Source organism: Hirundo rustica, chromosome Z (genome assembly GCF_015227805.2).
Source record: "Hirundo rustica isolate bHirRus1 chromosome Z, bHirRus1.pri.v3, whole genome shotgun sequence".
NCBI classification, from domain to species: domain Eukaryota; kingdom Metazoa; phylum Chordata; class Aves; order Passeriformes; family Hirundinidae; genus Hirundo; species Hirundo rustica.
Genome location: NC_053488.1, coordinates 88,189,197 through 88,212,609, shown reverse-complemented (window position 1 = coordinate 88,212,609; position 23,413 = coordinate 88,189,197). Strand labels below are relative to the sequence as shown.

The following is a 23,413-nucleotide window of genomic DNA, read 5'->3' as shown; positions in this document are numbered from 1 at the left end:
TTTTATTGTTTCATATTATTCATTCTTTGTACTTGTGGGCACTTTGCTTGTTAAGTAAAATAGTTTTTTCCACTTTTCTCTGAGGAAAGTTCTTTCCTGGACTGGCTGGGGAGGAGGTGCCGTTTGGGTTTGCTCCCCTGAGGGACGCCATTCCGGGGTTTTCTCCCAAATTTGCCCTAAACCAGGACAATACCTTTTTATTGTTGCCCAAAGTGAGGTGTGCGTCACCGACAGTACAGAGCAACTCAAAACAGCATGACCCCCATCCACAAAATAATCTGAGAGCTGGAGAGCCAAGGGGTGGTCAGCAAAACCCACTCACCCTTCAACAGCCCCATTTGACCTGTTTGTAAATCTGAAAGAGAATAGAAATTGACTGTGGACTACCGTGCCTTGAACGAAGTGACTCCACCATTGAGCGCTGCTGTGCCGGACATGCTGGAACTCCAGTACGAGCTGGAGTCCAAGGCAGCAAAATGGTACGCCACAATTGACATTGCTAATGCCTTTTTCTCCATTCCTCTGGCTGCAGAATGCAGGCCTCAGTTCTCCTTCACATGGAGAGGAGTGCAGTACACCTGGAACGGATTGCCCCAGGGGTGGAAACACAGCCCCACCATCTGCCATGGACTGATCCAGGCTGCACTGGAAAAGGGTGAGGCTCCGGAACATCTACAGTACATCGATGACATCATTGTGTGGGGGAACACAGCAATGGAAGTGTTTGAGAAAGGAAAGAAGATCATCCAGATTCTCCTGAAGGCCAGCTTTGCTATCAAGAAGAGCAAAGTTAAGGAATCTATTCAAGAGATCTAGTTCCTAGGAGTAAAGTTGTTTATATTTATCCAACTTCCACTACCTAGATCCTTCTTTCTTTGCTGAGCACTATCAGTCATTCTCTAACAACTAATCCACGATGACAAGTACTTCTTAGTCTAACAGGTTTGTGATGAAGTAACTAATATTATAGTTAAACTTTTACTGGATACTTACAATATAGCTGTGAATATAGCTGTAAAAAAAAGGCGTACACATCAATATTAAATATTCTTTAAAACACCAGTAGCTTGCAGCCACAACATCACATCTACCAAAAAAACTATCCCACTTCCTACTGTTTTCAGCACTGGCCATGTAATTATCAACTAACAGGAACAGTAGCCAAAGCAAGCTCTGCAAGACGAAAAAGAAAATAAAGACACAAAAAGAGAGAAATAAACTTATGGCTTGAAAAATGTAATAAGTATAATATTGTTCCTTGAATTATTATAGAGAGGAAAATCTTGGAAATTGATAAAATAGAGTTGTTTGTTATTTGTTTTCATTTTTGACCTTGGATATCCTCTCATTGTCATGTTGATTATTTCACACAGAAAAGCCTAGTCGACAGCTTTCTATTTCATCTATTGAATTCTTTCAGAGAATAAATATCTGTACACTGAGCCAATAAAAATTAAAATAAAAATCAGTTGTCACGCACATTCTTAACTATATAAAAGATAAATTTCAGTGGGAAGATATACCATCCTTCTGAAGAATTCGATTTTAGGATCTTATTAATTCTATTATGTCAAGTAATCAAATGAGAAATTGCTCACTTGATCTCTAATGCTAAGCAAAAGGAAGATGAAATCTATGAATATGCTATAAATTATAACAACAAAGAAAAAATTGAGTAAGCTGTTTTTAGACTGCAATATTCCCCAAACTGTACCAAGGAATTGCCTTCAAAGGGAGGAGGAACTGCTGGCAGATATTTGCACTGCATGGCCCATGCAAGAAAATGAACAGGATTTTGTTTTTCTTCTGATTGTTTCTAGGTTGTGAGTTCTCTTCCCCATTTCCTGGATTGTACCAAGAACTACAGCCTTTCAACCAGGTCCTAAGGATTTAGATTTTCTGTTTCAGATTTAGGATTCTATGTACGCAAACATTCTCAAGCCTAGCTAGTTTGTACGCGCCTGAGGAGCGGCGCTAGGTCGTGACCGTACAAAGTCACACTTAAAGCCTGAAATTAAGGATTTGTCAGATACGCATTTACAGCTGGTGCTCGTGTATAAACGCGGTGCTGCTCCCAGCCCCTGGTGCCTGGTGGGACGCGGCGAAGTTTGCCAGAGGGATGACCTTGACGGGATCCTCGCCAGCGCAATGTCTTTCGCAGGTGTTGTAGAACTGGGGCCTGGGCCCTGCCTGGCCTTTTTCACTGTCATCCTTTGGCAGCGGCCTCCCGAGAGTGTGACGGCCCTCGGGTCTGGCTCCTCGGCCCCAGCCTTGCTGGAAGCCAAACGATGGCAGGGAGGTGTTGGGCTGCTGGAACTGCGCCAGCGCCGGCGGCATCCAGCAGTTGTCGGAGTGGCCGAGGATGAGGCACTCCTGAGTGCAGTTCTCCGAGGCTTCGGCCAGAGCTTTCTGCAGGTTCACTTCGATAGCTGGGAGGGTGGAAAAACACAGGACATGGTCAGGGGCGTGAGGACGGACGCACAGAGGGAATCAAGGTCAGCAAAGCAATCCCCGTCCCACAGTGATGGCCACAGTTTGGGAAGAAAATTCCTCCAGGGGTAGAGCTCCAGTGGAGGTTCAGATGTTGGGACCCACAGTGTAGGCACAGTTCACACCATCATTAGAACTCCATATTAAGCCCTTATACACTCGATTTCCCAGAGTCATACAACTGCTCAGGTTGGAAAACACTTCTAAGCTCAGCAACTTCAACCATTAACCCAACACCATCCTGTTCACCATTAAAAAAAAACACCAAGTGCCACATCCACGCGCCTTTTGAACACTCCCAAGAATGGGACTCCACCACCTCCCTGAGCAGCCTCTTCCAATGTTTCATGACACCTTCAGTGAAGGAATTTTTTCCTAATGTCCAATTTAAACCTCCTCTGGTGCAACTTGACCATGTCCTCTGGACCGGTCACTTCCCTAAAATAATATTTTCACCTTTTGCAAGTGTCATTTCTGTAATAAAGCTAAAAACTTTATAATAATTTAATGCCATTACTTTAGATATTTGCATAGAGCTACTTGGAAAAAAAAAATTGGTTTCTTTAATATTCTCTTAAAACTCGAGTTTTTATTGTTTTCCTTTGCTTAAGGCAAAAAATCCTAAATTGGGCACTAGCCAAAGATGGTCCATTGGCCTCAAAGATGCACTCAAGAACTATAAGAATGAAAGAGCATAACAGCTATTTTAAATAGAATTGATTTCTCCATGCATTCAATACTGGACACCTTGAAAAATCAGAGTACTAGCAAAAGAAGATGTAACCTCTGTAGTTTGCTAGTAACCAAACCAGATTTCTTCAGTAGATGCAAGGTTTGTACGCTTGAAAAAGGATTATAGAAATTTTAATTTGTTCAAAGGCAAAGTAAACTACTTAAAATCTGAAAGATGTTCATTTATAGTACATAAATATTCTTGATCTGTTTAATTTAAATTGTGGCTTTACCATGGTAGGTAAATTAAAAATGAAAGGAATTAAATTTCTACAAATGATTCCTCAAAATAGTTTTAATATTGCAAGTGTTAATTTTATATTCTCTTGCTGTGTACAGAGTTAAATACATCGGAAATGCAGAAGAATGTCTGATTGGATATTTCCTTGTGCTTTCTCCATGAAACTTCCCAATGAAAGATACATCCGTATTTTTGATACCTGTCTTAATGGAAATAGCATTTAAAATCGGATTCTGGCTCATAAGTACTGGAGAAGGAATGCCACTAAAATTACTTATAGCAATGAGAGTGCTGAGTGGGAGCCTCCCACCCTCTGAGCTTTATGTTTAAACAGATGCTGCATTTCTGTTTTAACAAATATATTGCATGTTGAAACCTGTGTAAAGCTGCAAAGCGCAAACACATCTTTCCATGCTACATCTCAATACAAAGGAATTAAGTTTTTCTTTCAGGTATTGAAATATATAATGTTGCTGTCCAAAACAGGATTTTTTTTTTTTTTTTTTTAAATCTACTATGTTTAAGAAGACAGCTGGTTGCTTGTTATATCATGAATGCTCTATTCTTGATTATTTCTGCTTCAGAATGCTGTACGTGTCAGTTAGAAGAGTGATTGTTTATAAATGTTATTTTGGCATATTACTGGCATTTCAACATGTCCTCAGTCATTTTGCCTGAGTATTTTTCAGTTTAATCCTGACAAAGCTTTGGCACCTTGCTGTTGAAGTACTAATCCAGTTTTGATGGGCAGTAGGAGACATAAATATGGAAATAATTCAGTGGAGGCAATAGCTACTGCAAAAAAGAAAAGTTTCTAGTGGTAGATTAGTCTAATCTTTCTGTGTCCTACTATCTGCTATTAGAGACATAACTTTAAGTATATACAAGTCTTTTAAGCTCTTTAATTATCCAGGTTTGCTTCTGTTCTCAGGAAGGCAATCCACTGAAATCAGGTGCAACCTTGAGAAAGTGTAGAATTATTTCCATTTTGTAGAGAAACTGATCTCTTTTTTACTAATTTAGAAAGCCCTTAAAATGCTATTAATTCAGTTAAAGTGTGAAACACAATTACTTATTTGGAAATAGCACCTATTTGTTTTCAGCTCTTCAGAGCAACATTTCTACTGCACCATTTCTCCCAAACTAGAGTAAGAGAGTACAAAAGGCTAAAACTGCAAAAGGAATAATTTGATAATAAAAACCTAACATTTAACATTGGCCAAGGCAACTGTGGAAGAAAAAAGGTCATGTATAAAACAGTCTCCACACTATTTCCAAGATCAGGACAGTAATTTTGTGCCCCACATGCTGCCAGACTACCTGGAGACTTGGAACACATTACCATGTTAAGAATAAGAGTATTGTTAAAATTACAGTCTTGCTTATTCTGTTAATAAAGAAATACTTTAATCTGAGTTTTAGCTTTATTTAAAAAAAAAAAAAAAACAAAAAACAAAAACCACCACCACAAAAAAAAAAAAAAAAAAAATCCCCAAACCAAAAAAACCCCAAAAAACCAAACCAAAACAAAAAAAGCATGAAAACCCCAAAACTTTATAACTATCATGGACACAATCCTAAGATATGAATACAAATTATTTTGGTGTTAAGTTGGGGTTTTTTTCTAATACAAAAGCCTGCCAATGCAGGATTGTTTAGAAGAAACATCTTTTGTAGAAGTCATAATCTTTCTTTCAATCTTGTTTCTATATTGTTATCAGAGTATGCTTTTCATCAGGGCTTACAGTTAATACCATGTAAAATATACAGTTTTCTTTAACTTTGAAAAAACCACTTCTCAATGTCAAACAAACAAGTTTCCCCACCCACAAAGCAACGACTCCTGGAGAATAACACAAGCTAAAACAAACTGTAGGAAAATTTTTGCATGAATATTCACTGAGAATTGTCTTTTATTTGCCTGTTCTTCCAGGCCATGAAATAGATCTCCTTTTGGTGAAATTTCTCTATTTTCCTTACGTATCATTCCAGCCACACTTGTGGGAGATGTGAAGTTGAGTGTACAACTGGCCATTTATCAGAGGCTTTGCAAATTGACCACAGCACACTCTGGCTGCTGCTCTTTAAGCTCCCTTCCATTTTGTTTTTTTGCAAGTCATTCTAAATGTAGGTGACAATCAAATTTTCTGAGCCTTTCTCCCTCATTCCAAAGTAGTACTGCAGGTGATTATTCTGCACAGTCTGATAAGTAATCAGGGGAAGGAAACACCTCTGACACCTGCCTCTACCCATCAAGGAGGAGAAAGTTCCGGCTGTCTCTGAATATTTTCAGAAGAAATTATGGTTCTTGCAAGTGAAATTCAGTGTCTGGTGCCATCTTCTCACATACGGCATGACAGGTTTATAAATGGAAATAGGAGTTTGCATACTCCCAAACATTATGAATAAAGAGTACAATCCATTGAACTCTTAGCAGTCTAATTTCTTACTTCACTCAGTTATAAACCCTCAGTTTTAGGTATTATTTTCCATACTACATGGGTACTCCTCAAACACGACATACAAATAATACAAAAGAGAATTTTTAATTCATATAATAGATCACACTCATGCACATGTGAATTTACCACCTTGATTTGGAACTCCAGGTTGTTTTAGGAATGATTTTTTTTTTCTTTTTAATTGTCTGCAGAACTAAGAACATTTTTACAGAAAGTGTCTGTCAGCTCTTAAGAAATGTTTAGATTAGAACTGTCAAGTATAACTAAAAGCACAACAGTTACAGGACTTTCTTCATTGTTCCACAGTCTCATCATTTATAGGTCAAAACAGTTTTCAAGTAAGAATATTTACCTTCACTCAAGAAAATGTGAAATTCCAGCCTTGCCAGATAGCTATCTCTCAATCAAAACAGCTACCAAAAAATACCTTTATTTTTCCTTGCTTGTTTTGACCAGAGACTTCCTATGGTTATAAAGCCTGCGTGGGATTTTAGAGGTAGTAAATAAAAATGGTGATTATCCTCTTTGCTTTTCGGAGATGGGAACTGAAGAGCTCAACAGTGCTACTCTCCTTCTCAGTCTACAAAATATGGCACAATACTTTGGCATTTACAGCTTGCTATCCTGTTCCAGTTCTAAGACAGTTTCTCATGGTAAATTCACAAAGGGAGACAGGCTGTTGGTACAAGTATGTTACCTGAAGCCTCAGAATGTTGAAAAGCTAGAATTAGGGAATCATTTTGGCTGGAAAAGACCTGTATGATCATTGAAGCACATACCTGGTGTATAGACAACTCACTTTATTTTCTACCCTTTCCCTCCAGCCTTAAAAGAGACATATGTTACTAAAAGAACCTCAGGAGTTCTTTCCGTGCTCTGCTATGAAAGTCATCACCTGCACCACAGAATCACAGAGATTAGGGCTGGAAAGGATTCTTGGTCTTGCCTTCTGCTCATATCAGGATATATTGGTTGAAAAAGAAGAGAGGAGCTTTTCCAAAAAGCCAGACTTTCAGAACTGAATGTAACCCTTAAGAGAAAAAATCTGAATGCATGTGTTGAAGGGAAGATGTGCTTCTCTGAGGGCTGGACAATCAAGAACATGAGCTCCTGAAGTAGCCTTTAAAGATCTCCACCTTTATGCACATGTGTAGCAATGATCAAAAGACATTTGTAAATGCATTCATTAGCAAAGTACTCAGATTCATTAGAAGTTCAGAAACCACCAGGCTGCACTATACCAATGCAGGTTTAGCGGCATAAAAACTGTGCAAAGAAAATGTCCAAACCAATTGAACGGGAGGAAACAAACAAACAAACAAACAAAAAAACCAAAAAAAACCACCCCACACCACAAAAACCAAACACCTTAAACCACAGAATACAGAGTACCTGAATTTTAAAGCCATGTAGCTGAAGTCTTAAATGAAAAGCCACTTTTGAATTTGACACATTTTGGATGCAAACCATCCAGCGTTACATTTAGAGCACTCTTGTTTCATAATAAAGCAAGCAACAATTAGCAAGCAATTAAGCAAATTGCCCATGATTATGCCATTGCCGAGCTATTTTTCATATTTTCACAACACAGCACATATATGAATACATGGCTTGCAGTGCCAACGCTGTTCTGTCAGCATCCAGGAGCGCCTCTCGTTCACTGGAGCGTTTCGCATTGAGCAGCTCCCCACGCACCTCCAGCGCTCCCTGCTCAGCAGGAACCCACCAGGGTGATGGAGATGACAACCCCAAACCCTCACCTCAGCCAGCAGCTCCTGAGGAATGGGCCAGGCCCCCCCCCACGCTTTGCCCATGTGTATTTGCTAAATGTGGCACTAAATCTAAGCAGGAATTTGAGCGTAATGTGGGGTAATTATCGTCCAGAATTACCCTGGTGACCAAAAGCGGCCACTTGAGTCACATCATGTGGAGGTCTCCACCATATGAGAAGAACAGAAATGACATTAACAATAAAAAAGGGAGGGGGTGATGGTAGTTACTGTAAACTGGGTTACTTTAATAAGGTCAGGAGGAAGAAGCTTGAATGCAGAAACCCTAAATGAGTGCTGCTACAATATACTCTAGCTTCTTGGTTTAATAATAAAATGCCTTTGGGAGGAGTTCCCTATGAATATTTTATTTCCTGTATACGTCTCAATAAATTAAAAACCTAAAAGAGTTACTTAAATTCTAGCCTTGGAACCTTTTTATTCAAAGAACAAGTAGGACAACACCACTATCTAATTTTCTGCTGTGCGTACAGAGCTTGCTTTGCTTGTGAGAAAGCAGGGAAGATTGATCCTCCAGATGTTCTGGCTGAGGAATCAACAGGCATGAGGGAAATCACATCTTCCTCTGCTACCTGGGCTTGCCAGGTTGTGCTGGGTAGCTTGCAAGAATCAGCTCTGCTTCCATTCCAGTGAACACAGTTTATATCCTAAGAGCCGTGGTTTTAATTTGAATTTAATCTGAAAAAATACTTCTCATAAAATCCAAATGATAGGATGAGGCATGAGGATTTTGCACATGAATTCAACAAGTCAAGCAAAAATTCTCGAAAATAGCCAAGGAAAGTTGGTGAGGGAGAGAGGAAATGGAGGAAGTGTCAGGGCAGGAGAGTCAGCCTCTGGTAATTCCTGTCTCATTAACTACACTTGTGAAGTGAATCTTTCCCTCACAAACAACAGCCCTACAAATAAAGCACATTAATCTTTCATTTGGTTACCTCATTGTTATTCTGACTATAGCCTCAATCTTGTACTAATCATAACCAAGATATGGTCTGAAGGAAACGCTCCTGTAAAAAGTTCAGCTTCAATAATTACTGTTTTCCACAGAAATAAGAGATCACATGAGGGGAAAAAAAAAACAAAAACAAAACAAACAAACAAAAAAAAAACCCCAAACCCAAAAAACAAAACAACCCCCCCCAAAGAAAAAGAAAAAAAAAATCCAAACACCCCCCCCCCCAAAAAACCCCACACAACCCCCCCACAACCAAAAAAAACCGACAACCCCCCCCAAACAAACAATCAAAAACCCCAAAACAACAACAAAAAAACCCTCCCCCCACACACACCGAACCAAAAACACCCAAACAAACAAAACCCCCAAATCAAGTCCCCAAATCTCCTGCAAACTTTTTTTCAGCCTAATGAACATGGGTGTGACAGAGTTGTAGGACATGGCACTGACCCTTATTCCTCTACCAGTCCAATTGAATTCAACTTTTATGTCTATGTTTTGCTGGTGTTTATGGGGAAAAAAAATGGTCATTTGCTTAGGCTGCATGTTTCTTGGCCTATAAAGTGCATATTGAGTTTTCAATAAGAGTTTTAACTATAACTAGTAAAGCATAATGGCCATCTAGAATGGATAACCTAAAATCTAGTATATTGATTACAATAGTGGCTAATACAATGTGCTTTATTTAATATTTAATTAACTGCTTCCCATTTGTACTGAACCTTCTTAATTATTAATACATGGTTCATTATTTAACATGGAGTATAAATTCAAATTCAAATCAATTAAACAAGATGAAACTACATAGTGAGAAATGGTTTATCCTTCAGCAGTAACCTTCGACCTGGAAACATAGCAAAGAGTGAAATTAGCATTTTTTTCTCCCACACCTGCAAGGACTATGCATTTTAAGTGACACATACTAAGCTTGGCTACTGATATAATATTCCTGTAATAAATACGACATCCTACAAAAATACACTGAGTAAAAAGGGCTTCAAGCTATCACTTTTCAGAGGACCCATTTACAAAGAATACAACACTACGCCAAGTTTTGCAGCTAAGTTTCAAATAAAATTACATGTGTGTCCATGAAGGAAAGGCAGCTTATTTTTTTTACTAAAAATCACTAAATATCCCCAAAGGGTGAAGATCCATAAAGAGAACTAAGAATCACTACGCAATCTACATAAACTCACTTTGGTGTGGAAACAAGAAAATACATTTCCTAAGCTTAGGCTGTGTAATCAAAAGATCAGATACATCCACCAAAAGTTCTGATACATCAGAGCAAAGATCTGGGCTTGGAGATAGGATGAGTGTCAGAAAGGTACGAGGGGAAGAGAAATTCTATGTAGAACGGGGTAAGAAGCACTAATTATTGATAACGGAGCCACATGAACACAAAAATGTTCCTTTATCCCAGTCTCAGACCAGATTCCAGCACTTGTGACGGGGAGCAGACAGGGTGAGCTCCCTCAATCAGGGGCTGAGTGAGGAGGATGGGGAAGAGCAGAAGTTCCTGCTCAGTGCTGTTCACACACAGCAGCTCCTTCAAGGGTTGGTGTGGCAGAAACCTCTCAAATGGCTGTGTTTACACCCTCTCTTCATTTCAGTCTCTTGCTGTATCTCTATGCCAAATGGTGCTCTTCCTTTTCATTGACCTTACAGTAACAAATAAAAGTTTGATGGAAAGTAGAATTTAAAAAAAAAAAAAAAAAAAAAAAAAAAAAAAAAAAAAAATCCTTTAAATGAAGTTATTGAACAACTGTGTGCAACTGGTCACGGTTCAGACACTTTAATGAAACATTAATTTTCAAAAGGGAGTCATAAAACCCCCAAATGCTCAGTGAGCTAGTAAACATATATCTCCTGAGATAACTTAAAAGATAGCCAATAAAAGTTGTTTTGAATTGTGTTTTCATCAGATATACACAAACAGAAATTTAAAGTCAAAGACCATTAGAGCAGCAACCAAAACAAATCTACAACAGTCTAAAAATATTCTGATCCTTTTGTGTGACTCCAATTGCATTTCAAAAAAACCCCAAAACCAACTATAATTATTTATTAGAATATTAACATTTTTTTGTTACTATTAATACCCTCTTTATTTTTGAATGCTTCTAAACATTTTTGCAATAACTACCTATGCTGATATCTATGTAACACATTATTCTATTTTGAGTGCTGATAGCTATTACATTTTATTGGACCATCAACAATATTAATTCATTCCAGTTGAATATATAAATAAAACTTGCTGAGGGTTTTTTTTTGACAAAACAATTTTCCCATCAAAAATGTTGTTTCCAAGTTCAAATGCTTTATAACAGTGTTGATCCACATTACATTTGGGGGTATAAAGTGTGGTAGCTGGTAGTTCTTATTTCCTCTATTCAATTAATTTTCACTTGTTTCTTTAAAATAAGAGGATCCTTAATATTATGAAAAAATGGCATTATTAAATGGAAATGTTCTCATTTCTCCAAAGTGTCCCTCAGATTTTACATTTCATGATAAATATCAAATCAGTTTATGATTTTGGGAAACAGCACTGCTTATATTTCATGGCATCTGTAACACAGCCTGACAATAATCACAGCTATTCCCCCTTTTCTGAATTTCCTGCAATGCTCTAGCCACTGCTGAAGGAGAACTGAAGGAGAATAAACCTTATGCTCCACCTCAAAACTTAAAAAAAACATAGTTAGAGGTAATTAGGTTAAATATTTCAGAGTAAGAGGCCATGGTTTTTAATTCCCCTAAAGCAGCATGCTGGCTCTGTTGTGCTTTTCAGATCCCTTCATGACAACCAACAACCTTGAGGAAGGACAGGCCGCAGGAGTAAAACCCCAGTGTTCCACTGCGCTGGAGTTTTGTGCAAACGGGATGGGACCACCGGGACATCAGCCACAAAACAGGCTGAGACAAATGAAAGATGGCAACAGCTCACGTCTGCCAGCAGCAGCCAAGGATCTCTTTGTTACAGGGCATTTTAAAAGTTTTCCGGCCAATAGCACATTGCTAAAGCTCACAGACAATTGTTCCAGCCAGTCACTGAAAGCACACACACACCTGCTTCAAACAATGCTTGCTTGTTTGCTTTCTACTAACAACACACAATATTCCATTATTAGGCTTAAAACCTTCTACCATCTTGCTGAGCATATTCCTCTGCACTCTTAAGGTTTATCCTGGCCAAACCTAAACACTCAGGCTGTTGTTTCGTGTCCTTGCTTTGCTGCATTGTCCTCGTTTCTGAGGCCTGCTTGCCCACATTCCAGCCCCGCGCAGGACGCCGGGATTCCCCTCCCGCTCCCCGCATCCTGCCCAAGAGGACGCTCTCCTCCATACGGCAGCGGCTCAGGAGGGGCTTCCCTCTTGGAAAACCCTCTCCGCCGCAGCCTCCTCGAGGAGTACACGGCAGCTTCCACCCGATTTTTCACAGCAGTTTTCTGTCAAGACCACTTTGTCAATCTGCCACCGACCGCCCTCAGCGGACCCACGGAGCTGCTCATCCCCTTGACAAAGGCTCCGGGAAGTGTGAACGCACGGAAGGGGCCGTGTTTGATTAACAGCCCTCTGATTGCTGTAAAAATGAAATTTGAAAGGTAATAATTACATCTGTAATTACTTAGGTCTAAATCTCTTACGTTTCCTACTCCCTGTATTCCTGGGCAGCTGGAGCAATGACTCATTAATAATAATAAAGTCATTTAACCCTGCAGGCACATTACAAGGAGAAAGATGTCATTTGTCACCAGCGTAAATAGAACAATCACTGAAGGATACAGCAAGACCACTATTTCATATTTATTGCAAATGATAGAAGGGACATTTTGCACTCATTCTCACCATGACATCCCAATCTGCTTTTTAATTATCAGCAAACATAAGGGGACAGCATACAACATACGAGGGCCTACTAATAATGCATTGTCCTGCGGTGACATTTCCATAATCACTTTAAATCTACCCTATACATATGCACTAGTTAAAGCTTTCAACTCTTGAAATCATACCCCCCAGTAAGGAATGAATTATCCTTTGCAGACTGAGCACACAAAAGCAGCTCTTTCACAGAGTTTGAGTGTCTGATAGCTGACTTGTGCCTCGCTATTACTTTAAGTGATAAGGTTTGGCATTCTGTTGCACTTATGGCGGAGCACAGCGTGACTTAAAAATAAATGCAATTGTATTTTTAGGCCAGGAACTTTGCAGTTGTAAATCCCACTGGCAATAGTTTAAATTAGACAAAGGGCTTCTGCAAGTCACTTAATTTTCAAATGTTTTTTTCAGCGTTGTTCTGTTCTTTGCTTCCTCAAGAGCTCCGAAAGAAGACCTCTCTCTTAGATGACACAGATGCCCTTTTTCACGGGGAACTCAAGGAAGTTACTCAGAATTTACTGGATTTTTAAAGAGTAGTACTGATAATACTCCCTGTCTATGAAATAGACTTCTGAGGAAAAGACTGTTCTTTCTCTATAGGATTATATTAAGAGCCATGAAACTCTGAGGAAAATTCATGCAGAGAAATTTCTTCTGTGGTATCAATATGAAAGCAAATGAAAGGAAGCTTCAGATAAATAATCTGAGTTTCAGCTCCATCAGCCTAGAGCTTCAATTTCTTCCTTGCTTTGCTTATTCATCAGCACTTATCTAACCATCAGGCACGTAGGAAGACCAGAGAACAAACTTAACAATATGAAGTTATAAACTGTTACTGTGTGGGTTAGAGAGGAAGAAAGCAAACTTCCTAAATCTGCTTATATTTTCCCCAGGTACTACAACAAAAGAAAGACATGCTTTCAAAAACTTAAATAAGTAGTGTTAAGAAATAAGACACATCAGGAAAGAGTAAAGTGCACAGAGTAAAATTCATATTTTCACTGTTAAGATAGTGACAACACAGAAAGGCTTGTATGTGGAGTGAAATGTTTTGTCAAATTGAAAAATGGAAATAATATGAACACTACAATTTTCACATCAATTTGAGGTAAAATGTTTTGAATTACAGTCATTTTAATCTTGTTTTATAAAGAAAATGACTTCAAATGGGTGATAATTTAAAACAGCATAATCCAAACTTCATTGTGCTCCAGTCAGGCATCGGAGTGTGGCTCTTGAGTGATTTGGAGCAATCTTTGCACATCAGCTCAGAGCCTCATTCACAGCAGACATTTGAACAACAACAACAAAAAGATTCCTGAAAACTACAGTTTCCATTATTTACCTGAGAGTTCAAAATCACTGACTGAGATGGCTCCATCTTCCTAATTGGGCCTTTATAGGCATTGCTGGCACCCTCAGAAGTTTGGGCAGCATCCTGCTGAGGCAATGCTGCCACAGCTGCCAGCTCTTTAACATTCCCTTGTTGCCAGCTTCTCCACTGAAGTTTTGCTGTTTGATTGGAAGTTCCTCATCTCACTCACATGAGCTTTCTCCAACTGCCAAGAAGGTTTTTTGGTATCAAGGAGGTTTGCTGACAGGATATAAATATATATGTGTGTGTGTGTTCTCCAGAGTAATTTTCAATTAAAATATAAAAACACTGAAATTTTAGCTAGCAGCATTACTAAATTTACACGGTTTTCTTTAAAAGAGATAATTTTATCAGCCCCTGGACAATTGACAAATGGTGGTGAGACGTTAATTTTGAGGAACTAAGGATTTTTTAGGAAAGTTAAGATAATATGTTGCTGAATTAGCTGAAGTAGATAGGTAATCTTTGTTCGCAGTTAACAGAAGCCAGATCTTAGATAAGCTACCCCGGATCTTGTAACTCATTTCTTGTCAGGTTTATGTTTATGTAGTTGTCCTTGTAATGAAAAACAAAATGTGGCAAATAGGACATAAGATAGCTGCAGATTTCCTGCTTCAAGGACCCATTGAACACAGGAAACTATAAGTTCTACCAAGGAATCATTTGTCACGAATGCATTGAAAAGGTAGAAAGGTCAGGACGAGGAAGACTCATCTTACTTCCTCATTTTGGGTGACCCCTCCCCAAAATAGACCCCCGACTCATTTTAAGAAACAAAGTACGCATGCTTAATAGCCTTTTTGTCAATTAGCATATGAAGCGAGGAATGGGAGGTGACAGGGGTATGAATATGCATTTGTATTTTGGATATTCAACACTTCTGTAAATAAAAGGCTTTGTCATTACCTGTGAATTTCGCAGTGTGAATTAGGGAACTATCCCGCGTGCTGCCCGGCCGTAATAAACATACACTTTCTAACTTTAAACTGTTAGAGAGTTTTTGTCCGTCACAGTTGGGTATCGATACTAGATCAATACCCATATTTCTTTAATAAATCAGTGGGAATAATTTAGGCCATATCAACACTTGACACAACCCTTTCCAGAACATTTTCTCCTAGCATGGATGATTTTAAGAAGACATTGTTAGCAAACAGTGATAGCTGTGATTGTTCTGGAAGATTTTAGTGTCAGTCAGTGAAATCAGCCAAGAGAATGGAAGTGAGCAGCTGCTGACAGCATCTTGTCAGCCCATTGCAACAGCTGTCAGGAGAGGTTCTGTGGCTGCAGCCATGAGGACTCTTGGCTTGAAAACAGGGTAGTGGTTAATAATAATAATAATAATAATAATAATAATAATAATTATTATTATTATTATTATTATTATTATTATTATTATTATTATTATTATTATTATTATTATTATTATTATTTTCTCAGAGAATAACAAATAGAAAACTGTGGGGGTATTAAGTTAAACTTCACAAGGTATCCAGTAGTTCATGAAACTGAACTTCGTTACTTTAAAGATGGAAATCTTTTAAAATGGAAATATACACATTAGTTGATCTTTAAGTTATGCTTCTATAAACTCAATTATATAAACACCTTCTTATAACCACAAGCTGTCTATGTGTGTCTATGTAAGGATTCTGAGTAGAGAAATAAATTTATTGACCTTCAAATTTCAGAAAGTATGTGTCAAGTTTTGACTTATAATCATAATTTTATACATTGAACCATAGCTGTCTTTGTAAAAAAAAAAAAAAAAAAAAAAAAAAAAAAAAAAAAAAAAAAAAAAAGAGAGAGAGAGAAAAAAAAGAAACGTTCACTCCTGTTTGATAAGCTTTGGCATGAATATGTCCAGGCTAATAAAAGCCTAACATATATTATTTAACAAGGTTAAAAACTAGCAATCAGGCTCGTCAGGGAGCTTATCACCTCCTTTAGTATATAAGCCTCAATCAGCCATTCCTCTACTACATGGGACAGAGGCTCCCTTAGGTTCAGATTTAAGAAAATCAGTTCTTACAAAGTCACCAAAGCTCAGTGTCCAGCGCCCAGGTCTTTTGAAGGTCTGAGTTTCAGATTAGTTTTGAAATCCTGGTCAGGGCAGACACACATTGGAGGTAACCAAATAAATCCCAGCAGTTCTTGCTGGGAATGAAAGTTCTTGAACTAACCTAATCTTTAGTTCATAAGAACAAACCCACAAAATCCCATAATTTATGTTTTATTTTATCCTTTAAGAAAGGATATTTTAAGTCTGGGTTAAGTGCTGCTCTGGCAGATGTGATATGGAAAGCTGTCACCGCTTTTGGCACAGATTTCTTTTTGAGAGCGTCCAAACCTGAATTTCTGAAGCTGATGTTCCTTGAGCTTCAGCAAACTGCATTTCACAACCACCTTTCTTACAGTTCCTGGGGATAGCAGGAGGGGTTTGAGCTCAGTCTGTGCTCCAAAGGGCTGCTTTAAATCTTTCTATGTTTTTTAATTAACCATAGGATATAAAAGGACCTAAATGAAAAGCTACCAGTCAATTGCTGACTAAGTGTTCACCACCCTGTTATTGAACCTATTTCATCTATTTATTCCTTAATTCGCTCATAGTCTAGAGATGTCATTAATATGCCCAAAGTTAATTTATTATCCTCTATTGCTTCTATTCAAGCCCATGTTAACAGAATAAATTCATCACAAATGATCAGACTTGAAAAGGCAGATTTGGATTCTGACAGAGAATAATTTATCATGGCTGGGAAAAAGCCTCCCACCGACTGGGCTGTTGGAAAGCTGGAAGATGAAACTGGAAGGGCTTCTGCAGAAAAGGACATGAAAGTCTTGGTGAGAGGGAACAAACAAATGATAAACCCCTGACTCCAACTCCCCCAACAGGGAGGCTCCTGACACTATTTTTCACATTTTCACACTCACAGGCCCTTTCTCTTACCCTCTGTGCTGCCCTGAGGCAGAAATAATCATTAGGAGCTCGTTTGCATACCCAGAGCTGGGGACAGAGGGGCACAGGAAGTGCCAGGGACATCCAGAGCTCTGCAGAAACTCGGAATTCAGAGCTCTGGGGCCGCAGGCTGCTCATCAGCACACCCATGCAGCACAGGGCTCGCTGCAGTGCTGCACAGTGCTACACTAATTTATTTAATTTGCTATTTGTCGTCATCATCCCCGTGGTAATGGCAGGTTTGGGGGGATCCACTGCTCTGTTACACCACGCTTGCTACCTATCTAGATATTATCTGAATTACAGAAGCAACTGGATTGAACAGCATTTATAATGTGCGTCAGGTGCTGTTACAATAGAAAAAATCAAATCCATTTTGTAGTTATAAGTCCATTATCCTGGAATTGGAAAGCACAAAGATACTGTCATGAATGTGGCACCACTGAGATTGTAACAGGGGTTTGGAGGTTCTTTGTAAAGCCCAGAAACACTAGAAATGAAACAATTGATCGTGGCATCATAGTCAATATTCTAACTATTATTATTTCAGCCAGTTATTATTTTGTCCCCATCTTCAGCAGAATTCCCCCTCCTCCGCAGCAGTGGCTGCTGCAGGCTGGACATGGTCCCTTCTCTGACGGACTGTGACTCCATTTATCCATCCCTTCATGTACTTGTCTGCTAATTCTGTACACACCAGAGCCCCTTCCCTGCTCCTGGGCTTGCTGCACTGAGCAAATATGCAGCTTCAGGAGTAACCAAATCTCCTGAGGGAAAAAGAGGGGAAAAAAAACCACCCCAGTGAGTAATCCAGATCTGTCCAGGAAATCAAAAACTCACTCTGCTCCACCTAGATATTTTACAGAGGATCTTATATACTGATATAACAATAAATATCCGTGATCAAGTGTTTGTAAGTATGTCAGCTTATCCAGACATCTCCTTCAGAACCTACCAGCTCTCTTTCCCCTCTTTCTTCTATCATATTCCAGAAACCAACTGAATTGTGCTTCCAAATGTGCTGCTATCAATTTTTTTTTTTTTTTTTCTGATTCAAATACTTATTTATTCTATGATAACCTTGATTCTAAGACCTTCAGTGAGGTGAATAGGCCAAGGGTCTGCTCAGTACCTGATGTCCCAATGAAGAACCTCTTTACTAAGAGGGATCCAACATCTCCCAGGGAGGCACTGGAGAGGTTGAAAGTACAAATTCTGAAATATTAATTCAGCTCCATTGTGTAAATGTGTTTTGATGCAAACTTTAATTAAATTATCGTATACTATTTTTCTCATAGGACCCTTGGGCCCAATTCAGAGAGTAAGTAGTTATTCAATATTTCTCTTTATCTACTCCAATCAGCATGTGGCCATACACCTTTTTAATTAATACTTTCAAAGCCTTGTGTCGAATGCAGATTTATCCATTTCCTCATGCACTCTGTTGTTTCCACAGCACAATCAAAAGCTTCACGAACATGGATAATATCCCACCTGCATTATTTGCTTTATTGAGGCCATTTGTATCTGGGAAACTGAGGAGTTAAAAAAATTGAGCAAAATTATGAAGCCTCCATTACTCCATTATTTCTGGGTGACCAATTTGAGATAGCTTAAACCAGACTTTTACGCTCTTGAGCACTGGATATTATATTGTATTAAGTTTTCAAAGCTTCCTTTTTGGAGAAGGGGATGATGCACTTGGCACTCAAAGAAGCCCAAATGATGAAACATGATAGCAGAAATCCAGTTTTCCCTCTCCACCAAAGAGCTGTGTTGCCCATTTCAGAATGTACAACAAAATACAGGAATATTAAAGAGCTGTCTTTCATTGTCATTACTAGATCTAACCAAACAGAACATCAAAAAAATATGAATACACTTAAAAGAGTCTTCTCGTGATGAAGAGCTCATTATTTTAATAAACCTCTAAAATCAGAGAATTTTTTGTGCTTTGATGATTTCTTACGGTGCTGAAACTTTCCAAAAGATATATCTTAAAATTTAGCACTAACTGTAATGTAATAAAATCTAATGATTTAATAAAATTTTACGTGGTAAACCAATTCTAGAAATTCCTCAAAGTGCTTCTCGGAATCAAACTCTAATTCATTTTTGAAATGGACTGGACTATAGTTACAACTGTTCCCACTGTAAAATCTCATTATTTTTATGTAAGTTAAAATAGATTAACTTACAGTTGTGCAGTGAGAAATGCACACCTACATCAGTGTTTCTCAGATCCGTGCTGCCGTTACCCCTGGCTGATGAGTGATTTGTTTTGCAGCCTTTTTTCCCTGCCTGTTTCTGCCATGGGCTGTACCTGTGGGAAATATTAAAGGTGAGGAGGCTTTCAGAAAGCTGTGAGAGCAGGACCCAGAAACAGAAAGAACAGAAGAATTTAGAATTGGTTGCAACTGCAAAGCTTGAAAGTAGGGAAAGTTATGATAGTACAGCAAGCAAGGACATGAAACAATAGCCTGAGTTTTTAAGTTTGGCCAGGATAGACCTCAAGACGGCAGAGGAATATGCTCAGCAGGATGGTAGAAGGTTTTAAGGTCAATAATGGAATATTGTATATTGTTAATAGAAAGCAAACAAGCAAGTGTTGTTTGAAGCAGGTGTGCGTGTGCTTTCGGTGACTGGCTGGAACAATTGTCTGTGAGCTTTAGCAATGTGCTATTGGCTGGAAAACTTTCAAAATGCCCTGTAACAAAGAGATCCTTGGCTGCTGCTGGCAAGATGTGAGCTGATGCATCTTTCAGTTGTCTCAAACCCTGTTTTGTGGCAGATGTCGCAATAAAGGCTCAAGGAACATGTTAAACTTTGTTATGAGGTTGATGTTGTAATAAGGGTTTGAGGAATGTTTTTGGGTGGTCCCGTCCCGTTCCTGCACAAACCTCCAGCACAGCAGCCTTTTCTCCCTAAGCTCTGCAGACAGGCTGCAGTTCCCACGCTGGACACCCCTGTCCGTGGGGAATGAGCCAAGTACAGAGACTGGTGACGAAGAGAAGGGAACGGGACACTCGCAGGGGAAAGCAGGAAACGCTTGTGAGAGCAGCAAGTCTGCTCTCCCTTTCTAGTTCCAGCACCATCATCACCCGTGGGCAAGTGACTTTACAAATGGTTATCATGGGCAATAAATTCAGAATTCCCTGGGCTCCACAGCAGCAGGGAGCTCAGGGCAGGCACTCTGCAGCTTGGCTGGGGTGCTGTGCCCTGAAGCCACAGCCACATTACCCAAACCCCCTGGATGAGCTCACACCCTTTTTCACGAGAAAGACCCTTCAGAGGAGCTAAGAAGCACAGAAAAATGGTTTAGAGCTTGGCATTTCATGAGAGCAGGGATTAGATCAATATAATTACAGGGCAGAGTGTGTAAATGGGCTTGAGGACAGCTCCAAAGCAGGAGGAGAAGAAGGGGTATCCAACTCCCAACAAAAGAGCTTGGCACTTGTCCCCTAGACATGTGACAACTTGAAGAATAAGAGCTCTGAAGTGAATGGTCATATTCTCATGTTCCAGAAAAAAGAAGAGGGGAAAAAAGGCAGTTGTTAACATCTATCCTTTCATGAAAGAGAAGAGGGAAGCGGGGAAAACGAGGTGCACTCCAAAGGAGCTCTAGTCCATCAGATTTTAACGCCAGGCTTTTCATTACGTGGTTCCATCTTCACGAGTAACAAGGTGCTGGCCACCTCAGAGGGAACTTCAGCAAACTGCATTTTCTAATTTGGACTCTAAGTACCCACTAGAAAGGCCATTTGTCCAAAGATTTTTTTTTTTTTTTTTAAGATACAATTGTTTCAGAAGTTCCACAGCCTCACAGTAAGCATCCTGAATGCAGGCTTCTCTCTCCAGCACAAAAAAACTCCAAAAAACCATAACCTCAAAAAAACTGTTACAAAATGTTCTCAACTATAACGCAGCTGAAGCTGGAGCTCATAACTTTTGCTGGTCCTGCCAACTTGCCTGAAATGGTAACTAAAAAGTGCCAGAAAATGAAAATAAGTATTAAAAATAAGTATTAAAAAAAGCATTGGCCAGAGCACACAGATTCAAGCACATATTCAAATCAAAGCTGGTAATTGCTGTATTCCAGTCAATTAATAGGTTGCTACAAAAACTCTTGAAAAAACCCATAAATATCTGATATAGCTTAAGAGTATGAATGACTGTGAAATGATGCATTAGAGGAAAAGAAGCTGTTCTAGTAATTACCTTTCAGTCCATCCACTGGCTCCGTATGATTCCGGAATGTGACATTCCTATACTGCTGACTCTGGGATTCAGTACTTTCTCCTCTGACATGCATGGCAAATTCTGTCACTCACCAGACACGCATTGTTCATCATAGATACATTTTTCTTCTGACTTATTTTATGCAGAGCTTATCATATTTCCAAAAATGGGTGAAGGAAAACAACTGGCTCCCTGAGGGGGCAGCACAGAAAAAAATCTGTATCAATTCAGATTTTTAAATAGCTGTGATATTTTGAATGGAGTAAGTGAGCTCTCAAGAATATGTTACTTCTCCCAAATTACTGGTTCAGGGCTCTTTATCTTCTGAAGATTTTTTTTTTTTTTTTTTCCATTTTAGTTACTGCTTTAGCTTGTCCATCAAAAAGAAATAAAGAAAGGAGCAAAAAAGCCACAGATCACCTAAAATGGCATGAGGCAAAAAGTTTCATCAACCTCCTTCTTTAAGAAAAGACTTGATCTTCATCTTTTCTCCACTTCATAACAAAGCTGGATAATACATGGAGAAATGTTCATTATATTCTTAAAAGACAAGCTTTTATGAGCCTGATAATAATAAAATATTACCTTGCCAAATGGTTCACCATGACCATAACACCACATTAAATGTGTTACGTTGGCTTGTTATTTCCATGCTAAATGATCAGTATAAAATTGCTGAACATGTTCTGTGGCTGGTGAAATAAATCTGCTCAGAGGACACTCCTGATTTCCAGTCAGCCAAATCTGGCTGCCTTCTGATGTATTAAAAAAAAAAAAAAAAAAAAAAAAAAAAAAAAAAAAAAAAATCAAAATCAAACTACCCATGCATTTCTAAAATTGGGTCAAAATCTCAAATCTTGAAACATACTTCAGTTCTGCTTCTGTACATGAATCCCAGTGATATTTCATGCCAATCATTGTTTGTATTGTCTGTCCTGAAATTTGGTGGATAAGTCACAAATTATAAACAGGTGAAATGAAAATATCCCTTTAAATCAGTGTTTTTAGTATGACACGTGTTTGTTTGTTGTTTTTTTTTTTCATAAAAAATGAGATGATTAACAAAAAAGTCTTAGTTATGTTAATTATCAATTTATTATAATTTTGAGAAGATCAATAAGGATTGCTGGAGAGGTGCTGACAAGCTGCAAGAAGAATGGATAAAGGCATAAAAATAAACCCAGGGGAAGTGATTGGGATATTTCCTTAGCTACAATTTACTGATATTTTTATGGGGGAAAAAAAACCTTTTGCAATATGCAAAAAGACAATTTTTGAGTACTTAGGAGTCTATTTAAAGGTAAGACTTTTCAGACTACTTTTCATAAACCCATCAGCACTGCTAAAGCACTATTTTAATTTCATTTTTACTTCAAAAGAGGGCAAAATGTCACATCACAAGGAGATTGATTACAGAATACAATACAAAAATAATAATAAAAAAGAAGCTGTATACAGGATGAAAAGATTATAAAAAGATTTCAGGTCACAAAATCCACTTGTCTAATTCACTGCTTGTTTCCTCTTCTTTGCCTTTTTCCCCTCCCAAACACCCAGTGCAGAGCTGGGCCCTTCTGTTTAGTCAGTGGCCAATTACAACTTCTCAGGCTCCGTTTTTCATCCCAAGGCAATTTGCTAATCTCACACTGATTAATTAAACCCGGGTCTCTAAACAAACTGCTCCAGCTCCTGTATCCAGAGCTTGCATATCTAATCCAGATAACAGGATAAGCAACGTGACTGTCAAAGTTCACCAAGAAATGAAAACAAGAGCCCTCTGCCCATTCTTCTTTGTGGAGTTTCTAAACAAAGACTAAGTTGTACTTCTAGGTAGAAAATCTAATCTGCATTTAAATAGAATTTCTCCAAATAATAAACAAAAGCCCGGAGCAACAGTTTTACAGCAAGTCTCGCTGCTAGTGCACAGCCTAATCCTTCTATCTCTATCTGTAATCCCTTCTACCCTTGTATATTAATTTCCTTGCCAGTTCATCAAGGCATCTCGGCAGAGTTCACACGAACAGCAGCCACTCTGCACTGCCTCAGCTTCCTCCAAAGCTGAGCCTAAAGCTGCTCCAGCTCTGGGGGGCCAGCAGCTCAAGGCAAACTCAGATTTATGAGAACAAAGGGAAGTTATCAACCCCAAGATGGAGAAGAAGAACTCCCCCCAAAAAGAGGTTTAAGTTTAAAAAGGGAGGATGCTAAATGATGGAGATTAATTTTTAAATTCTTCTGGGACAGAGAAGTTTTCAGGTGCTACCTTGCTACTCAGTATTTTA

At 38.7% G+C, this 23,413-nt stretch overlaps 1 protein-coding gene across 3 annotated transcripts in view; it reads right to left on the bottom strand.

Moving 5' to 3' along the window:
* Positions 1-1,616: 1,616 nt before the first annotated feature.
* Positions 1,617-23,413, bottom strand: part of LOC120765753 (protocadherin-11 X-linked) — a 452,351-nt gene continuing 430,554 nt past the window's right edge. For all 3 annotated transcript variants that reach the window (XM_040090928.2, XM_040090927.2, XM_040090929.2), the window contains one exon: positions 1,617-2,429. In XM_040090928.2, the coding sequence (XP_039946862.1) occupies positions 2,038-2,429 (392 nt within the window). In that variant the 3' untranslated portion in view covers positions 1,617-2,037. The remainder of the gene's footprint in view (positions 2,430-23,413) is intronic.